The sequence below is a fragment of the Phyllobates terribilis genome, unplaced genomic scaffold (assembly GCF_046119375.1).
Source record: "Phyllobates terribilis strain yellow unplaced genomic scaffold, ASM4611937v1 Scaffold_7__3_contigs__length_470593459, whole genome shotgun sequence".
NCBI classification, from domain to species: Eukaryota; Metazoa; Chordata; class Amphibia; order Anura; family Dendrobatidae; genus Phyllobates; species Phyllobates terribilis.
In genome coordinates, this window is record NW_027362767.1 from 193,784,534 (window position 1) to 193,801,652 (window position 17,119).

The 17,119-nt window shown below is 43.0% G+C and overlaps 1 protein-coding gene across 4 annotated transcripts in view; it reads right to left on the bottom strand.

Annotated features, from left to right (window-relative positions):
* Positions 1-548: 548 nt before the first annotated feature.
* MID2 (midline 2) overlaps positions 549-17,119 on the bottom strand; it is a 731,820-nt gene continuing 715,249 nt past the window's right edge. For all 4 annotated transcript variants that reach the window (XM_073639643.1, XM_073639642.1, XM_073639640.1 and 1 more), the window contains one exon: positions 549-3,689. In XM_073639643.1, the coding sequence (XP_073495744.1) occupies positions 3,281-3,689 (409 nt within the window). In that variant the 3' untranslated portion in view covers positions 549-3,280. The remainder of the gene's footprint in view (positions 3,690-17,119) is intronic.

A 17,119-nucleotide genomic window follows, 5' to 3' on the forward strand; every position in this document is an offset into this window, starting at 1 on the left:
ATGCATTGCTATGGCGCCTGGCTCTTTCAGGTGGGCTCACATCCTGCTCCGACCTCCTGAGAGGTTCATGTGCTTTAATTAAAAGTAAATGAAATAAAACACACTGAAAAGAAGAAAATAAAACACTGACGAGAAATACCTTCTGCGCAAAGTTTATTTCTAGAAATCTGACATTCTCCTTATTCCTTAAACTTGAATATTTTCCAACAAAAACCTATTCCCCCTATTGATGTTTTCATGTCAATTATATTCAACATTTATATAGGTTTTGGAATAAATATATCATACAACATTTGTATATCTTACACCTATATTTATAAAGCCGCCTAAGAGTGACACAGTAGTTGATACATATGCAGCAGTACAAGGTTTTATCATAGCGTCTCCCATGTTGCAATGCACAAACGTGATCCCTAATTTCCATAAGTGGCCGCCATGTTCAGTGTTATGTTCTCCTTGTTCTTATATAATCCTAAACCAGGGGATGATGATCGTGAGAGAAGCAATGGGAGAAGGAGCCATTTTACTGTTCAGCTGCTGAATGGATGGTCTGTTCTAGGTGAGACTTCTCTGTATGTATGAAGCCTAGCGAGAACCTGGACTGTGTGAATTGTGGTGTGAGGTTCTTGGTGTCCATGTGTTCTTCTACAAATAATGTCATGTTCAGTGTTATGTTCTCCTTGTTCTTATATAATCCTACACCTGGGGATGATGATTGTGGGAGAAGGACTGGGAGAAGGAGCCATTTTACTGTTCACCTGCTGAATGGATGGTCTTCTAGGTGAGACTTCTCTGTATGTATGAAGCCTAGCGAGAACCTGGACTGTGAATTGTTGTGTGAGGTTCTTGGTGTCCATATGTTCTTCTACAAATAATGTCATGTTCAGTGTTATGTTCTCCTTGTTCTTATATAATCCTACACCTGGGGATGATGATCGTGAGAGAAGCAATGGGAGAAGGAGCCATTTTACTGTTCACCTGCTGAATGGATGGTCTTCTAGGTGAGACTTCTCTGTATGTATGAAGCCTAGCGAGAACCTGGACTGTGAATTGTTGTGTGAGGTTCTTGGTGTCCATGTGTTCTTCTACAAATAATGTCATGTTCAGTGTTATGTTCTCCTTGTTCTTATATAATCCTACACCTGGGGATGATGATCGTGAGAGAAGCAATGGGAGAAGGAGCCATTTTACTGTTCACCTGCTGAATGGATGGTCTTCTAGGTGAGACTTCTCTGTATGTATGAAGCCTAGCGAGAACCTGGACTGTGTGAATTGTGGTGTGAGGTTCTTGGTGTCCATGTGTTCTTCTACAAATAATGTCATGTTCATTTTAAAATATACAAATAAATATCTGTGTATTTCTGTATTTAGATCAACTCTTCCACAATGTAAAGGGGGACCCCCATAAAAAGGGGGAAAGCTCCCTGATATTAGCAGAGCTGCCACATTTTCTAGGCATTGAATCATTCTAAGAGCTACAGTAGTGTAAAACAGCAGTTTTTTTTTCTATATACCTGAAATGGGGCATGGTTATGGGAAACAATTTTGGGCGGCATGATTTATGGCATGCAAGCAAAGTTCTACTTGAATGGCTTGTGTAAACGCTTGCATACACATTGACTAACAGCAGCCAAACCCCTTGATATAGATGGGTCCGACCAACAATCTAACATGTATGGAGCCTTCCAACGGTCCCCCACCAGATGATGTCCGGGTACAGAAACAATCTGCATGTCTGATTTCAGACTGCCGATCCTTTTATTCTCCAGATTAGCCACTACTGGACATATCTGGCAGCAGCTCTCTCATAGACAACCCAGGAGTCTCGGCCGGCTGAGCGTTCCTGTATATGGAGGGGTCATGGTCTTAGCTCTTGGCAAAACCATAATTCGGCCAATAGTTAACTAAAGTGTATGGGGGGTTCAAGAGTCGGCACTACTAATGATAATAGCTCAAAAAAGTCTTTATTAAGCCATTCTGTACTCAACCAATGATCCTTCCATTGTTTTCATCCAAACGTTATAGATAATTTAGCTGTATATTGTAATATATGTGAACATGATGGATACATACTCATCATGCTATTACATTGTAGCTTTACATAGGACGGCAGGTATGACCATAGCTGCTGAGTATGGGGTGTAGATATCAATTTCCATTGGGCACTGGTGCATTTAGGGGTCCAAGTTGCTCCTATACCACATAAAATACTAGTTTGTGGAGCCAAGTGATGGAATATTCACACTTCGTAGATTTGATGCAGAATATGTTGCCAGTGCCAACCTGTTTTATCCATCTAAAGTGAGCTGTTTTCAGAGCATGATAATATATATAAAGCCATATTTAGATGAATGAAATGTGTAAATATAGCCTTAGCAATTTTGGAATAGATTCTGCTCCAATTCACAGTGTGAACATTCCCTTACAGGGTTTGAATTGGAGCCCAGGTGTTTTATGCCTTACGCTTTACAGACAAGTCGTTTAAAACCCCACAGAGTAAAATCTGAGCCTTCTAGATGGTATTCGCCATGGTATTACATTTACATGATCTAATAAAAAGGTTTGGAACCTTCTTTGTATTGATTTGGGTTTGCTACAATGATTACATCAATTAAAATACCTGTTTTTCTCCGCACAGATCTGCATTTCAAAATTCTCCTTTTTTTTAATTGACAGAAAATGGAATTTTTCTGGTATTTTACACATTTTTTTTCACCTTTCAAAACCGACAGAGAAAGGAAGGCATAATGAGGTCTGCAGAGATCAAGCGTTATCTGCATAGGTTTGGATGACCCGAAGACGCCATATGTGTGAAGAAACAATAACATTCAAAACTCTTTCAATGGCGCCGGGTCCACACATTCTTAATCAAGGACATTTGCGGGATCATAAACCTTAAATAATGGAAGTAACATAAAGGGGAAGGCAATTATTTCACCCTGCGATGCAAGTCTGCAATATATACACAGTCACAAAAGATTTAGAATAATGTACAGATAATATTCCTGATCCGGGAAGACTTGGCCAGTGATGGACAATTTAGGATGACTTTCGTTTATAGTAACATATCATAAAACCAAAAAAAACCTAAATGAAAAGGTTGTAAAGCTACAGTAGCTATCTAATCTATATCCACTAGTAGCTGAAGAAAATGGTTTTATATAGTATGAGAACTTTGTGTATTCTTCTCACTTGTGGCAGATCACCCATTGTAGGATACAGGTGCCCAATATCTTGGATTAGTTTTAGAAGGCCATGGAGCAGGTCATCATTTTGGCATTCATTGGCAAGCCTTAAGTCCAGAAACATATGGAGATTCTTGTGGTCGACAGATGCACTCGGGCTGAGGAGTCACAAAGGCATCCATGAAATCTGGAGCTGGGAGTCCTGAGAGGATCAGAAGAGACTTGTTCCATATCGTAAAAGTAGGACAAACAGGCAGGATAAATGAGATCTCAAATGTGTGAAGGTGAAGAGAGTTAGCCGGATCATAGAAAGAAAGTGTATTGTTGTCATAGTCTAGGAGGACACCCAGACGTTTCAGCTGAGGGTGAACATCTAGGAGAAACTCTTTATTATTGTGCCTAACAAGGAAATTGTTATTACATCTAGAGAAAACCCAAGACGAGGTGTTCTTTCCAATCCATTCATTCTTAGGAGCAGACTTGTAAGCAATTCCTACTGCGTACCTAGGGAGGAAGAGAAATAAGAAAATCATTCTATTTTAGAGACGTTCTTGGCTGAACTGGAAGCTATCGTCAGAGTATAACCTATTGTTCAGATCAGGGTTTCGTGTTGAATGTTTTTTGCTTTATATTTTTTTTTTCATGTCACAATCTGCATTAGAAATAAAAAGTAGTTATCTTGAAATCTTGCAATTTTCACACTGGCCACCGGGGCTTTCTTAGACTCTAACTTCCTGTTGTGTCAGGAAACAATACATGTAAATAGCCACAATGAAAAGACTTTGAGCTTATTGTGAATGGTGGATCTTGTGTTATCAGCTATGTGTAGAAGTGTCATTGCATTCTGCATTTGCTGATAAAAAGCCTGCTGTAAAAGTCTTCATGAAAAGACTGGAAGTTTGAGTCTAAAAGCCCCAGCGGTCAGTGGAAAAATTGCAATATTACTAATTATAATTTTTTTTCATGTCACAATCTGCATTAGAAATAAAAAGTAGTTATCTTGAAATCTTGCAATTTTCACACTGGCCACGGGGGTTTCTTAGACTCTAACTTCCTGTTGTTTCAGGAAACAATACATGTAAATAGCAACAATGAAAAGACTTTGAGCTTATTGTGAATGGTGGATCTTGTGTTATCAGCTATGTGTAGAGGTGTCATTGTATTCTGCATTTGCTGATAAAAAGCCTGCTGTAAAAGTCTTCATGAAAAGACTGGAAGTTTGAGTCTAAAAGTCCCAGTGGTCAGTGGAAAAATTGCAATATTACTAATTATATATTTTTTAATAAAAATCATGATATGAAAAAATAGATTGCCAATCTTTTTTTTTTTAAATACATGTATGACAAAAACCTAATTTAAACAATAGGTAATTTCTAATGATAACTTCCCTTTAAGAGGGTTTCAAGGATAAATCATAGAACACAGAGAAAGAGCTAAGCAAGACTTCACATTTATAGGGTCTCCTTTTTCCATGACTTTAGTTGGGGTCTTAATACTTACAGTTATATGAAAAAGTTTGGGCACCCCTATTAATCTTAAGCTTAATATTTTATAAAAATTGGTGTTTTTGCAACAGCTATTTCAGTTTGATATATGTAATAACTGTTGGACACAGTAATGTTTCTGCCTTGAAATGAGGTTTATTGTACTAACAGAAAATGTGCAATCTGCATTCAAACAAAATTTGACAGGTGCATAAGTATGGGCACCCTTATCATTTTCTTGTTTTAAATACTCCTACCTACTTTTCCTGACTTACTAAAGCACTTTTTTTTGGTTTTGTAACCTCACTGAGCTTTGAACTTCATAGCCAGGTGTATGCAATCATGAGAAAAGCTACTTAAAGTGGCCACTTGCAAGTTGTTCTCCTGTTTGAATCTCCTCTGAAGAGTGGCATCATGGGCTCCTCAAAACAACTGTCAAATGATCTAAAAACAAAGATTATTCAACATAGTTGTTCAGGGGAAGGATACAAAAAGCTGTCTCAGAGATTTAATCTGTCAGTTTCCACTGTGAGGAACATAGTAAGGAAATGGAAGAACACAGGGACAGTTCTTGTTAAGGCCAGAAGTGGCAGGCCAAGAAAAACATCAGAAAGGCAGAGAAGAAGAATGGTGAGATCAGTCAAGGACAATCCTCAGACCACCTCCAGAGAGCTGCAGCATCAACTTGCTGCAGATGGTGTCACTGTGCATCGGTCAACTATACAACGCACTTTGCACAAGGAGAAGCTGTATGGGAGAGTGATGCGAAAGAAGCCGTTTCTGCAAGCACGCCACAAACAGAGTCGGCTGAGGTATGCAAAAGCACATTTGGAGAAGCCAATTTCTTTTTGGAAGAAGGTCCTGTGGACTGATGAAACCAAGATTGAGTTGTTTGGTCATACAAAAAGGCGTTATGCATGGCGGCAAAAAAAACACAGCATTCCAAGAAAAACACTGCTACCCACAGTAAAATTTGGTGGAGGTTCCATCATGCTTTGGGGCTGTGTGGCCAATGCCGGCACTGGGAATCTTGTTAAAGTTGAGGGACGCATGGATTGCACTCAGTATCAGCAGATTCTTGACAATAATGTTCAAGAATCAGTGACAAAGTTGAAGTTACGCAGGGGATGGATCTTTCAGCAAGACAATGATCCAAAACACCGCTCCAAATCTACTCAGGCATTCATGCAGAGGAACAATTACAATGTTCTGGAATGGCCAGCCCAGTCCCCAGACCTGAATATCATTGAACATCTGGGGGATCATTTGAAGAGGGCTGTCCATGCTCGGCGACCATCAAACTTAACTGAACTAGAATTGTTTTGTAAAGAGGAATGGTCAAAAATACCTTCATCCAGGATCTCATTAAAAGCTACAGGAAGCGACTAGAGGCTGTTATTTTTGCAAAAGGAGGATCTACTAAATATTAATGGCACTTTTCTGGTGAAGTGCCCATACTTATGCACCTGTCAAATTTTGTTTGAATGCAGATTGCACATTTTCTGTTAGTACAATAAACCTCATTTCAAGGCAGAAACATTACTGTGTCCAACAGTTATTACATATATCAAACTGAAATAGCTGTTGCAAAAACACCAATTTTTATAAAACATTAAGCTTAAGATTAATAGGGGTGCCCAAACTTTTTCATATAACTGTAGCTACCCCAGGACTTACAGAGGTTTCACAATTACAATTTCATACCTATTAGTATAATGGGTGATAACTATCTGATCACTGCTAAGACCCCCAACCATGACAAGGAGTCCAATGACCTCAATTGAATGGAGTTTGAGAATACTTATTTGCCCAGCCACTCAATTTATTATCTATAGGACTGACAGATCGCCAAGTGCTGTGCTCGGCTATTTCTATTAGTCCCATGCACCATGCATGCAAAATTGCTGCACCATTCAAATAGGATATATAGGAGCCTTGCTCTTGTGATCCATGAGGGTCCACCAGTGATCAAACATTTATCATCTGTCCTGTAGATATGTTAATGCATTGTAGAACGACAAGGTTGGTCATCAGGTAATTTATAAAACATAGTTTTGCAAGCAGTTGCCAATAACAATAGGACTCTTGTAGTTACCTCGGTGATTCTAGGTGAAATATCCATGTATAGTGGTAAATGTTCATTCGTTTCAACAAACTTTGCATAAATCAAAAGTACAAGCAAATATATAAAAAAAACTTTGTAATATATCTTATATAAATAATTAGCTCACCCACTTAGTGTCTGGTTACATAGCCATTTCTTCAGCTTGCTACAATTAAGAGCCTGAAAACACATTAGTACTGGATGTTTATTTCTCTTACCTGGTTGTCACTGCTTATGAGAAGTGTAGGGGCAGAGACACTGATTCCAGCAATGTGTCACTTACTGGGCTGCTTAATGTAGTTTTGATAAAACCACTATTTTATCAGCAGGAGATTATCACTATAGGACTAGTAAACATGCTGCTATCTACTTCTCCAGACTCATGAGTTCTGTTTAACCCCGTCGCCACCACTGATTGGCAGCTTTCTGCCTATGCAGAGTGTACACAGAATGCAGCCAATCAGTGGTGTGGGCGGGGTTATACAGAGTTCAGCATTCAGAGAACTGCTAGATCTGCAGCAGATAAAATAGGTGGACTCAGAGTTTCATAGATCCATTGAAATCACAGACCCGAAAATGAAATCTGCGAGACTCACAGCATGTCTATTTCTGATCTGATTATGAGGATCAGAATAGAACATACTCAGTAGGTCTGTGTGCTGTACGAGAAAAGAAAATTCACACCAACACATTACACGGATACAGGAATGTAGCATTATTATATATAGCGCTGTCCCTTAGTATATAATGTACTTTCTTATTATATATAGTGCCGTCCCTTAGTATTTAGTATACATTCTTGCTTATATATAACGCTATCTTTAATTACATAGTTTCCTCTTTTATTATATATAACTCCATCCCTTATTATTAGGCATCCTCTTTAGCTATGTATGGCACCAACCCTTATTAAATAGTGTTTTTTTTGTTATGTACAGTTCCATCCCATTATTACATAATATTATCTCTTGTTATATATAGTGCCGTCCCTTATTATATAGTGTACTCTCTTGCTCTATATAGCACCGCCCTTTAGTATATAGTATACTTTCTTTTTCTATATAGCACCGTCCTTAATTACAGTTTCCTCTTTTATTATATATAACACTGTCCATTATTATGCAGCATTCTCTGCTATGTTTGGCACTGTCCCTTATTATATAGCATCCTCTGTTGTTATGTACAGCACTGTCCGATTATTACATAGTATTACATCTTGTTATATACAGCACCATCCCTTACATAGTGTATTCTCGTTATTTTTGTCAGTCACAGCGAACTCTCTTTATTACATAGTCGTCTCTTGTTAGATATAAAATGACTTCAGATGGAGCAGCCAGTGACCAGAAGACCAGTCCATCAGCTCCTCCATAAGAAGAGAAGCTTTACCTTGCTCCATCGCCATCATTTTATTATATATCTAACAAGAGAGGACTGTATGTAATAAGGGACGTTGCTGTATATAACAAGATAGTGGTGGCGATATACATAATGAGAGGAGACTATGTGATATATATATATATATATATTTACGCACAAAGTATAAAATCTGTAGCTTGGTTGCCGTAACAGGAAGGGGGCCCAAACACAGTTCTTGTGTATGGGCAGCACGGTAGCCCAGTGTTTAGCAGCACTGAAGCCTTGCAGCGCTGGGGTCCTGGTGTTTATTCCTCCTTGCTACTGTGGACACTCTTTTATGGATATGTGAGGATTTCTTCTAGGATGATCAAAGACCATCTATCACTGTGAATTTTGAAGAAGAAGAATAGGATATGGACATCCGTGCTATTTACTTTTATACCCGTTTTTATGGGTGACTGTTCTTATGATATGTTATGTTGGGGGAATTATGATATGGGATCCAAAATGGATATTAGTCAAATATGTTGTGAGTAATTAATTAATAACCTAGGGACGTCCCTTTGGATGGTTTTCTCCCCCCCCCCCCCCCGTTTTTTGATCATTTTTGGAACATTACCATGGGTTCTATGCCAGGATACCTGAGACATTGTCCCCCTTAGTAACATAGCTCTTGATGTCCGCCTCACATTTTCCTTCTTTCCCCCTCTTTTTTCTCCCTCCGCTCCCCCCTCTTCCATTCTTCCCTCTTCTTGCTTTCACTATGGGTGTTTCACACTTACCTCTTACATTCGTTTTTGAAGTTTATATGCATATTGTAACATACCTGGCGGCGTCCTTGCATAGTGGTCCATCTCCCACTGTGCAAGAGCGCTCACTTGATCTCCAGTCCAGTTTGCTAGCCTGGCTTCCCTCCATGCTGTCTGTTTGCCTCTCTGTCTGCTGCTTAAGGGCGGTGCCCGATCACTTCCTGCTTTTTGTACCTGCTGCAGACACACCCCTTGTGCGTCCTCAGCCTATTGCTGTCTGCCATCTGGTATTTAACCCAGCTGCTCCAATGAATCCCGGCCTGAGCATTGTGTTCTGTCAGTTGGCCTTTCGTCACTGATATGCCAGGTCCCGTTTATGTTTCCTACCTTCGGTATCAGTTCTCGTGTCTGAACTGTGTCCTGTCTGTATTATCTTCTAGCCTGTTGTCTTCTGCCTATCCTGGAGGCTGTATTTCCAGGCCTGTGTGAACCCGTTCCTGTATCTTGCTGCTGTGTCTGTTCTTGTCTGAATACTCTCCTAGCCTGTTTTGTTTTTCTCTATGTCCGTACTTTCCCTTTTTCTGCAGAGTCTGAACTCGTACCTAACTCCTGCTCGTTGTCACTGTACTTCCGTTTGTGAGTTTGTGGTCCACTCGCTACTTCTCTGCAAGTACCCTGTGGGTATCTGGTTCTGCCTTTCCCTTCTAGTCTGTTCCGTGTGTACAGAGCTCTGTCCACCGCGTCTGTGGTTTTCGCTTTGCTCAGCTCTGTCCACCGCGTCTGCGGTTTTCGCTTTGCTCAGCTCTGTCCACCGCGTCTGCGGTTTTCGCTTTGCTCAGCTCTGTCCACCGCGTCTGCGGTTTTCGCTTTGCTCAGCTCTGTCCACCGTGTCTGCGGTTTTCGCTTTGCTCAGTTCTGTCCACCGCGTCTGCGGTTTTCGCTTTGCTCAGCTCTATCCACCGCGTCTGCGGTTTTCGCTTTGCTCAGCTCTGTCCACCGCGTCTGCGGTTTTCGCTTTGCTCAGCTCTGTCCACCGCGTCTGCGGTTTTCGCTTTGCTCAGCTCTGTCCACCGCGTTTGCGGTTTTCGCTTTGCTCAGCTCTGTCCACCGTGTTTGCGGTTTTTGCTTTGCTCAGCTCTGTCCACCGTGTTTGCGGTTTTCGCTTTGATCAGCTCTGTCCACCGCGTCTGCGGTTTCGCTTTGCTCAGCTCTGTCCGCCGCGTCTGCGGTTTTCGCTTTGCTCAGCTCTGTCCGCCGCGTCTGCGGTTTTCGCTTTGCTCAGCTCTGTCCGCCGTGTCTGCGGTTTTCGCTTTGCTCAGCTCTGTCCGCCGCGTCTGCGGTTTTCGCTTTGCTCAGCTCTGTCCGCCGCGTCTGCGGTTTTCGCTTTGCTCAGCTCTGTCCGCCGCGTCTGCGGTTTTCGCTTTGCTCAGCTCTGTCCGCCGTGTCTGCGGTTTTCGCTTTGCTCAGCTCTGTCCACCGTGTCTGCGGTTTTCGCTTTGCTCTGCCCTGTCCACCGCGTCTGCGGTTTCGAATTTGTCTCCCAGTCTGTACTGGACCCTACCCAGCCTGCGCTCTAGTCTGCCTGTTCCTGTATTCCCCGGTGTGGGTCAACAGCCGTGTCCGGAGTATGACCTGGAGTAGACCCTGGTTCCTCTGCTCGGTTCCTCCCTGGTACACTGGCGTCGTATGCCGTCGTGCGACCTTGGTCGGATCGGGCAGATACTTAGTTACGCCCCTCCAGGCACTCTCCGGTTCATTGCACAGTGGAATCACTACATAAACACGCACACGCCAGTCAGTCCGGGCATGTGCATTGCACATATCATACAAAGGAATATCGTAGCCAGGAACGCAAGCGCGTCGCGTTGCCCTGGATGCCCGCCAGCTCTCTGTATCTTTAATGATGTTCGGCAATGCGCTGCTTGCCGGGGGTCATGTGACGCAGAAGCTGGCCGGCGTCTTGGTCTCCGTGGCGACGCATGCGTCACATCCGGCTCTACGTGAGTGCCGAGTGGCGTTGCCTGGTCTCCATGGCGATGGCAGCGCTACTTCCGGCATAGAGCGCCGGCTGGCGCGTATATAAACTTATCGCTCCACTTACTTTCATGCCCCCTGAAGAAGGGAGTTTGAAACGCGCGTCGGGGCACTTCACTTCACGTGTGCGCTCTCCCAACGGGTCCCTCGGTCTCAGGCCTCCTGGATAGAACTTCGTGATTTGGTTAAATCCCTGGTATGTATTGGCAACTATTATTCTCTACAGGGATTGTACATTGAAGGGAGTTGATGAGTAATTCCCTCCTATTTACTCTTGATGGATTATAGAGGTGAATTACTTGATTACCATATATGTATATGTTTATTGATTTTGATTGTTAACCACTGTTGCTATGACAACAACAGTTTGGTGTTTTCTAAGCCTGAGTAATATGACTGTATAAATTAGAATATGTGGGGTCCGTTGGGGTAGTGACAGTGTTTTGTGAGAGGCTTTTTAATGCTATCACTGTTCTCGGGTTCACTTTTCCCCTATTTTGTGCCTTCTAAAAAATCTTTTTTAATAATAAACTTTATATGAATTTCTAAAGAAAACTTTTGGTAGTCCCTCTTTCGTTGTATGCTTCTGTTTTCTAATTTAAAATAAACGATGGGATTCAATTAGTCCTTTTATGATAGTGCTTTTGGATATTTATATCATTGATTAATATTGATTATGAAAGACCCCATTTGGGACATATACACTATCGTGTTCTATGAATTGTTATAGCTAAAGTATAAAATCTGTAGCTTGGTTGCCGTAACAGGAAGGGGGCACAAACAAAATCTTGTGTATGGGCAGCACGGTAGCCCAGAGGTTAGCAGCACTGAAGCCTTGCAGCGCTGGGGTCCTGGGTTCTCCCCGTGTTTGTGTGAGTTTCCTCTGGGTTCTCCAGTTTCCTCCCACACTCCAAAGACATATTGATAAGGAATGTTAATTTTGATGCGCCAATGGGGACAGTGCCGAATATATCTGAAAAACTGTCAGAAATGGAAAGCGCTGTGGAATATGTTGGCGCTATATAAATAAAAAGATTATTATTATTCTTGCTCAGGGGCCCGAAGCTGTCAATGACCGCCCGTTACTAGCCATATGTTGACTTCTTTTTCTACTTTACTACATGGCAAAGTGCGTGTTACTGATGTGCTGCTTTGATCTTATCTGGATTTAATGGAGAAGTTGGAGACCTTACATGCTGCCCTTCCATGGGCCTACAGAAGAACATTTCAGATTCGTGCACATTATAGAGCTGAGCTGAACAACACACAATACAAGATTTTATCTACCAGTACCAACAGCGATGGATGAAGAATAGGGTTGAGCGAGTATGTTCTGTTCCGAGTATGCTCGGGCCAAGCTCCGAGTATTTACAGCTGCTCGGTGATATGGTTGAATCACTCTCATGTGCATGATTTGTGACTGTTTGACAGCTTTATTACATGTGAGGAATGTGTAAGAAATAGACATTCCTCCCATGTAATAAAGCTGTCAAACAGTCGTAAATCATGCACACGGGAGCGATTCAACCATATCACCGAGCAGCTGTAAATACTCGGAGCTCGGCCTCTGTATAGTCAGCGATAGGGTTAATTGAACATACTCGCTCAACCCTAATGAAGAACCTTCCCTGCGTCCCATCTTTTCTAAACCAGGTTACAGAATGTATTTTAAGAACAATGCTTCAGACCCCAACATCGCCAAGAGCAGAGATGTTAACGGCAGAAGTGCGGAGTTCTCTAAACTGCCATTTATTTGAAGCCAGCGAGAGGTAAACACTTTCCTGATGTATCTCTCTGCCTAATCTCTGACTAATGCATAACAATGTTAAAAATGTATTAACTGCACAGTGTCACTAGAAAGGGATTCTGGGTAAGACGGCCACAATAAGCACAGATTTTGCTTGTGGGTTTTTATTAACTCGGCAAAACCGATTTCCTTTGCACTGGAACCTAAACATTATGAACACCTCTGCAGCAAGGAATGGGATTTTTACGCTTAGAAAGCCTGAAGTGCTATGTCCCTTATTAAAAATGAATGTTGGAGGACTGCACGCTGCATGTTAAACAGACTGCGCGTGAGAATTTTAAGCCGAGTCGACAGCATCACTTTAATGGAAGTTGTCAGGAGCCAACTGACCACGTACACTGTAGTTTGGGACCTCGAGGCAGGAAGAACACGGGACCATGAAAAGTTATTGTAACACACTTAGACATCCACTCAGCGTGTGCTCTGGATCTCCTGGTGTATATATGGCTATAATCTGACAGATTTGCACTTGCCATTAAATAATAAATAGGCTTATTTTTTGAAACAGCGTTTTGACACCATTTTGGGATTTTCTAATAAAATGTAGTCAATCCTTTATGTTACACAGTCCAATCAAGATCAGGGTACTTCAAAGGGAACCTGACAATAGGATCATCACCTCTAAACTAATTATATGGAAGCATCTGTCTTTTCAGTCTGATTACAGGCAACCACATTTTGGGGGAAGTATACGGTAATACTCACATTTTCAAACTCCAAATAACTTTATCTAATCAATAAGGTGGGCACTATGGGTAGACCAGTCCTGCCCCGTCTGCTGATAGCACACCCACTGGGGCGTGACTGATCCCTGACACATCCCAACCTTACACACTGCTACCAGAAATTTGCATCCCATGGCTTGCTTGTCATCGCTGCAACTTTGGGGTTACAGAGTGGACTTCTACCTACATGCCAGAGGCATGGCTGAAAGACAGCGACTGCAGGGAGAATACAACTTTTGTTTTCTCCCTGTAGCCACTGCCCCAAGAATGCAGTTTAGTTAAAATGCTGTTCACTTGCATGCAATACTTGTGCAGCTAAATAGCATTTCTGGATGTGACAGGTTTCTTTTAAAAATAAATCTGTCAGCAGGATTTCACAAACCAAACTCCTTCATTGACAAGTCCAGCAATACCTCTACATGGCTAGTCTCTTCCTCTATGACTGAAAAATCAGCATATCAACTAATATGTAAAAGAGGCTGAAGAGCTATGGTAGCTCTTAAGCATCTGTCACTCCAGCTCTATTTCTCGCCCCCTATAGTCTTCTTCCGCATGGATGATGGCTTCTTTGCCCGAAGTCACATCATAGAGGCTGTCAGTCAAGCATGAGGATTGGGAATAGAACTGGAGTGACAGAGACTTCTCAGTAACATTTCTCATTGTGGAAAGTGACATGCCAAGCCTGGCATGCCAATGTGAGCAGACTTTTAAGTCTTGCAATGCTCCTCTGGAACTTAAATATACAAATTGCCTCTTCAGAGAGGAAGAGGACTTGAACTCTAGTGCCACCTATTGGAAGCAGCAATCTTAAAAGTCAGTATCAACCCTTTAACAAGCCTAACCTCATGCTTTGAATAAAAGCCAAACCAGAATCTCAATTTGCAGACACTGTGTTTCGGGTTGATGCCCCTCATCAGTGTAAAGTGTGAGATCCGGTTTGGCTAGGTGAGAGGCGTCTGACCGTGATCCAAGAGTAATGTTTCTTCTTATGGAGAGTGACATGCCAAGCCTGGCATGCAAGTATGAGGAGACTTTTAAGCCTTGCAATGCTCCTCTGAAAAATTAAACATGGTTGTCATTACAGAGTGCCCTTGAAACCCTGCCTGTGGCCGGGCTTCAAAGGAGACTGTGATTTCTGCTATATGGAGTGATGCTGTGGCATTGCTGTATATAGTCCAAGTGATCAGACAATCATAAGTCTTCTAAAGGACTAACAAGAACAGTCAAAAGTAAAAAAAAAAAAAGTTTTAAAAAATATGAAAAAAATAAAAAAAACAAAAGTTCACCTCCTTTTTGCCCCATTAATACACATATGGTATCATTACACTCAGAAAAGTTACATTTATCAAAATATAAAAATGAACCAATCTGATCGGGAAATACTATAAACTGAAAAAAATTAAGAACACCAAAATTCTGGTTTTTTGGTCACTGCCCTAACACAAAAAGTTTAACAAGTGTTAGTGAGAAAGTCACATCTGTCTCAAAATGGTATCCATAAAAAGGTCATCTCACCCCGCAAAAAATAAGCCAGCACACAGCTCCATTACCGAAAAATGGAAACTATTATGGGGACGGTTGCAAACAACTTTAATAATAATGGAAAGCAACCGAACCCGGGGTCCACGATGGAACCTAGAAGACTGCGGCCGAACACGTTCCGGGTGAGAAGGTAAAACAACCAATTAATATATAAATCCCTCCAGTGTTACTGCACACCGGGACGGTAAAAGGGATTCGCATTATCTCCGTTAACTGCACGAGAGATGTGCGACAAATAACGTAGCCGTAGCCCTGTTTACAGCACAGGGACTACGCAGCAGGCGCTAGGAAGTGTGTGTGACTCACGCCGGCGTATACGTGCTCCCAGCCGGTGTGCTACCGGACTGAGCAGTATCTCTCCATGTGGCTAACAGGTGGTGCCAGGGATATGGAGCCCGCAGTCTGCTCGGGGTGTATAGCGACCCCCTTGTCGGAGCCAGACTGTCAAACGGAACTACCTGCCCCCCTCCAGCTAAGACTGCCTATCCCCCGCTAAACCTGCCTGTCCAAAGCTAAAGCAGCAAGAGAGCACGTGGAGCCCAAACATACAAGCATCCACACATGAACACAACCTTAGCTGAATGATCAGAGCACTCCACCATGCTTGTGGGCGGGCTATTTAAAGACTAAACCCTGCCCATAATCGCATTATTGGTCACACTACAAATGACGTCACCAGCGACCAATCAGGCGGTGCCAGGTCACCGGATCAGCTAACACCAAACCACCAATCACGGTCCGCCATGTCATGGGCATGCTCAGTGCAGTGCATCCTGGACTTAGGCTGTAGCAGCCCTGTTCCTTCGCGCAGCCGATGCTTAATGCTACTAGAAACAAAGACCCAAGAGTCAGCCTGACGGCAATGCCAAGCAGTGTCTGCCCTGGTTGGACCAGAATGGGAGACCACAGAATCCACTGATGATTCTGACCCAATTTCAGACCCCGCACATGCCTGACGCCTAACAGGAAACATTAGAGGTCTTGGAAAAGGTGACCCGATCACTCACATTTTTTTTTCAAACTTCTGATTTTTTTTACCACTAAAATAATAAAACAACTGGAGATGTTTGGTATTGCGGCTGATGAGCAGAATCATGTTGCAAGGTCATTTTTACCACACACTGTTACCCAAAAAACAATGTTAGAAATGCGTTTTTTTCACTATTTCTCCCCACTTGGAATTGTTTGCCTTTTTCCAGTACTTTATGTCGGTGTCATTCAAAAGTACAACTCGGCCTGCAAAAAACAAGTCCTCACATGTCTATGTAGCACCCCGAGGGCTCGGCTGCTACAGGGGTATTGCACCTCAGACCAGAGGTGTGATATTCCACTCCCGGGTAAGGATGGAGTGTGGACCAGGACTCGGTAGGCTGCATGCACCACACACACCCCATTTCCGAGGGACAGCTCAACGGTGCTCCCACTAGACAGAAGTGCAGGCACGACAGCTTATGTCCCTGACTGGAGTGGGGAGGGGGAGGAAAACCCAGTGGTGTAGGAGCAGATAGGGGTGGGTCTCTGGGTATAGGCAGGAGCCCATTGGTTGCTAGTCACCTTGGCTCGGGTGTCAAAAGGAGGTATATAAGGTGGGCACCATCTTAGGACAGGGTCCAGTTCAGAGGAGAGTCAGTTCAGTCAGGAGGAGCTCAGCCAGAGAGGGCTGACAGGGAGCTGTGGCTCAGTCTGGGCCCAGCTCCAGAGGCAGGCCTGGAGTGGAGGCCAGAAACAGCAGAAAGAGAGAGGAGAAGGAACGGAAAGGAAAGTAAGAAAGGAACTGGAACAGAGGAGAAAGGAAGCAAGGAACACAGAGAAAGGCCCAGAGACACGAGGACAGAAGGAACCCCATATGCCCAGGAGATACAGGGTGAAGGGTTGGCAGAGCAGGGTACCGGAACCCAAACTGGTGGAGGCAACAGATTCCTCAGCCAAAGACCGGAGGTTGTTACCACATCTTCGTGTGACCCCTCACTACATCCACCAGGAAGGCATACCATATAGGGTCAGGGACGCAGAGATCAGCGTGCCCAGAGAAGGCCTGAGGGAGCTGGACAAAGGTGGGTCACTGGTGGGGACGGCCAGAGAAAGGAAAGGAAGGGAGCCCTGTGCCACGCTCTGGAATTGCCTGGGAGT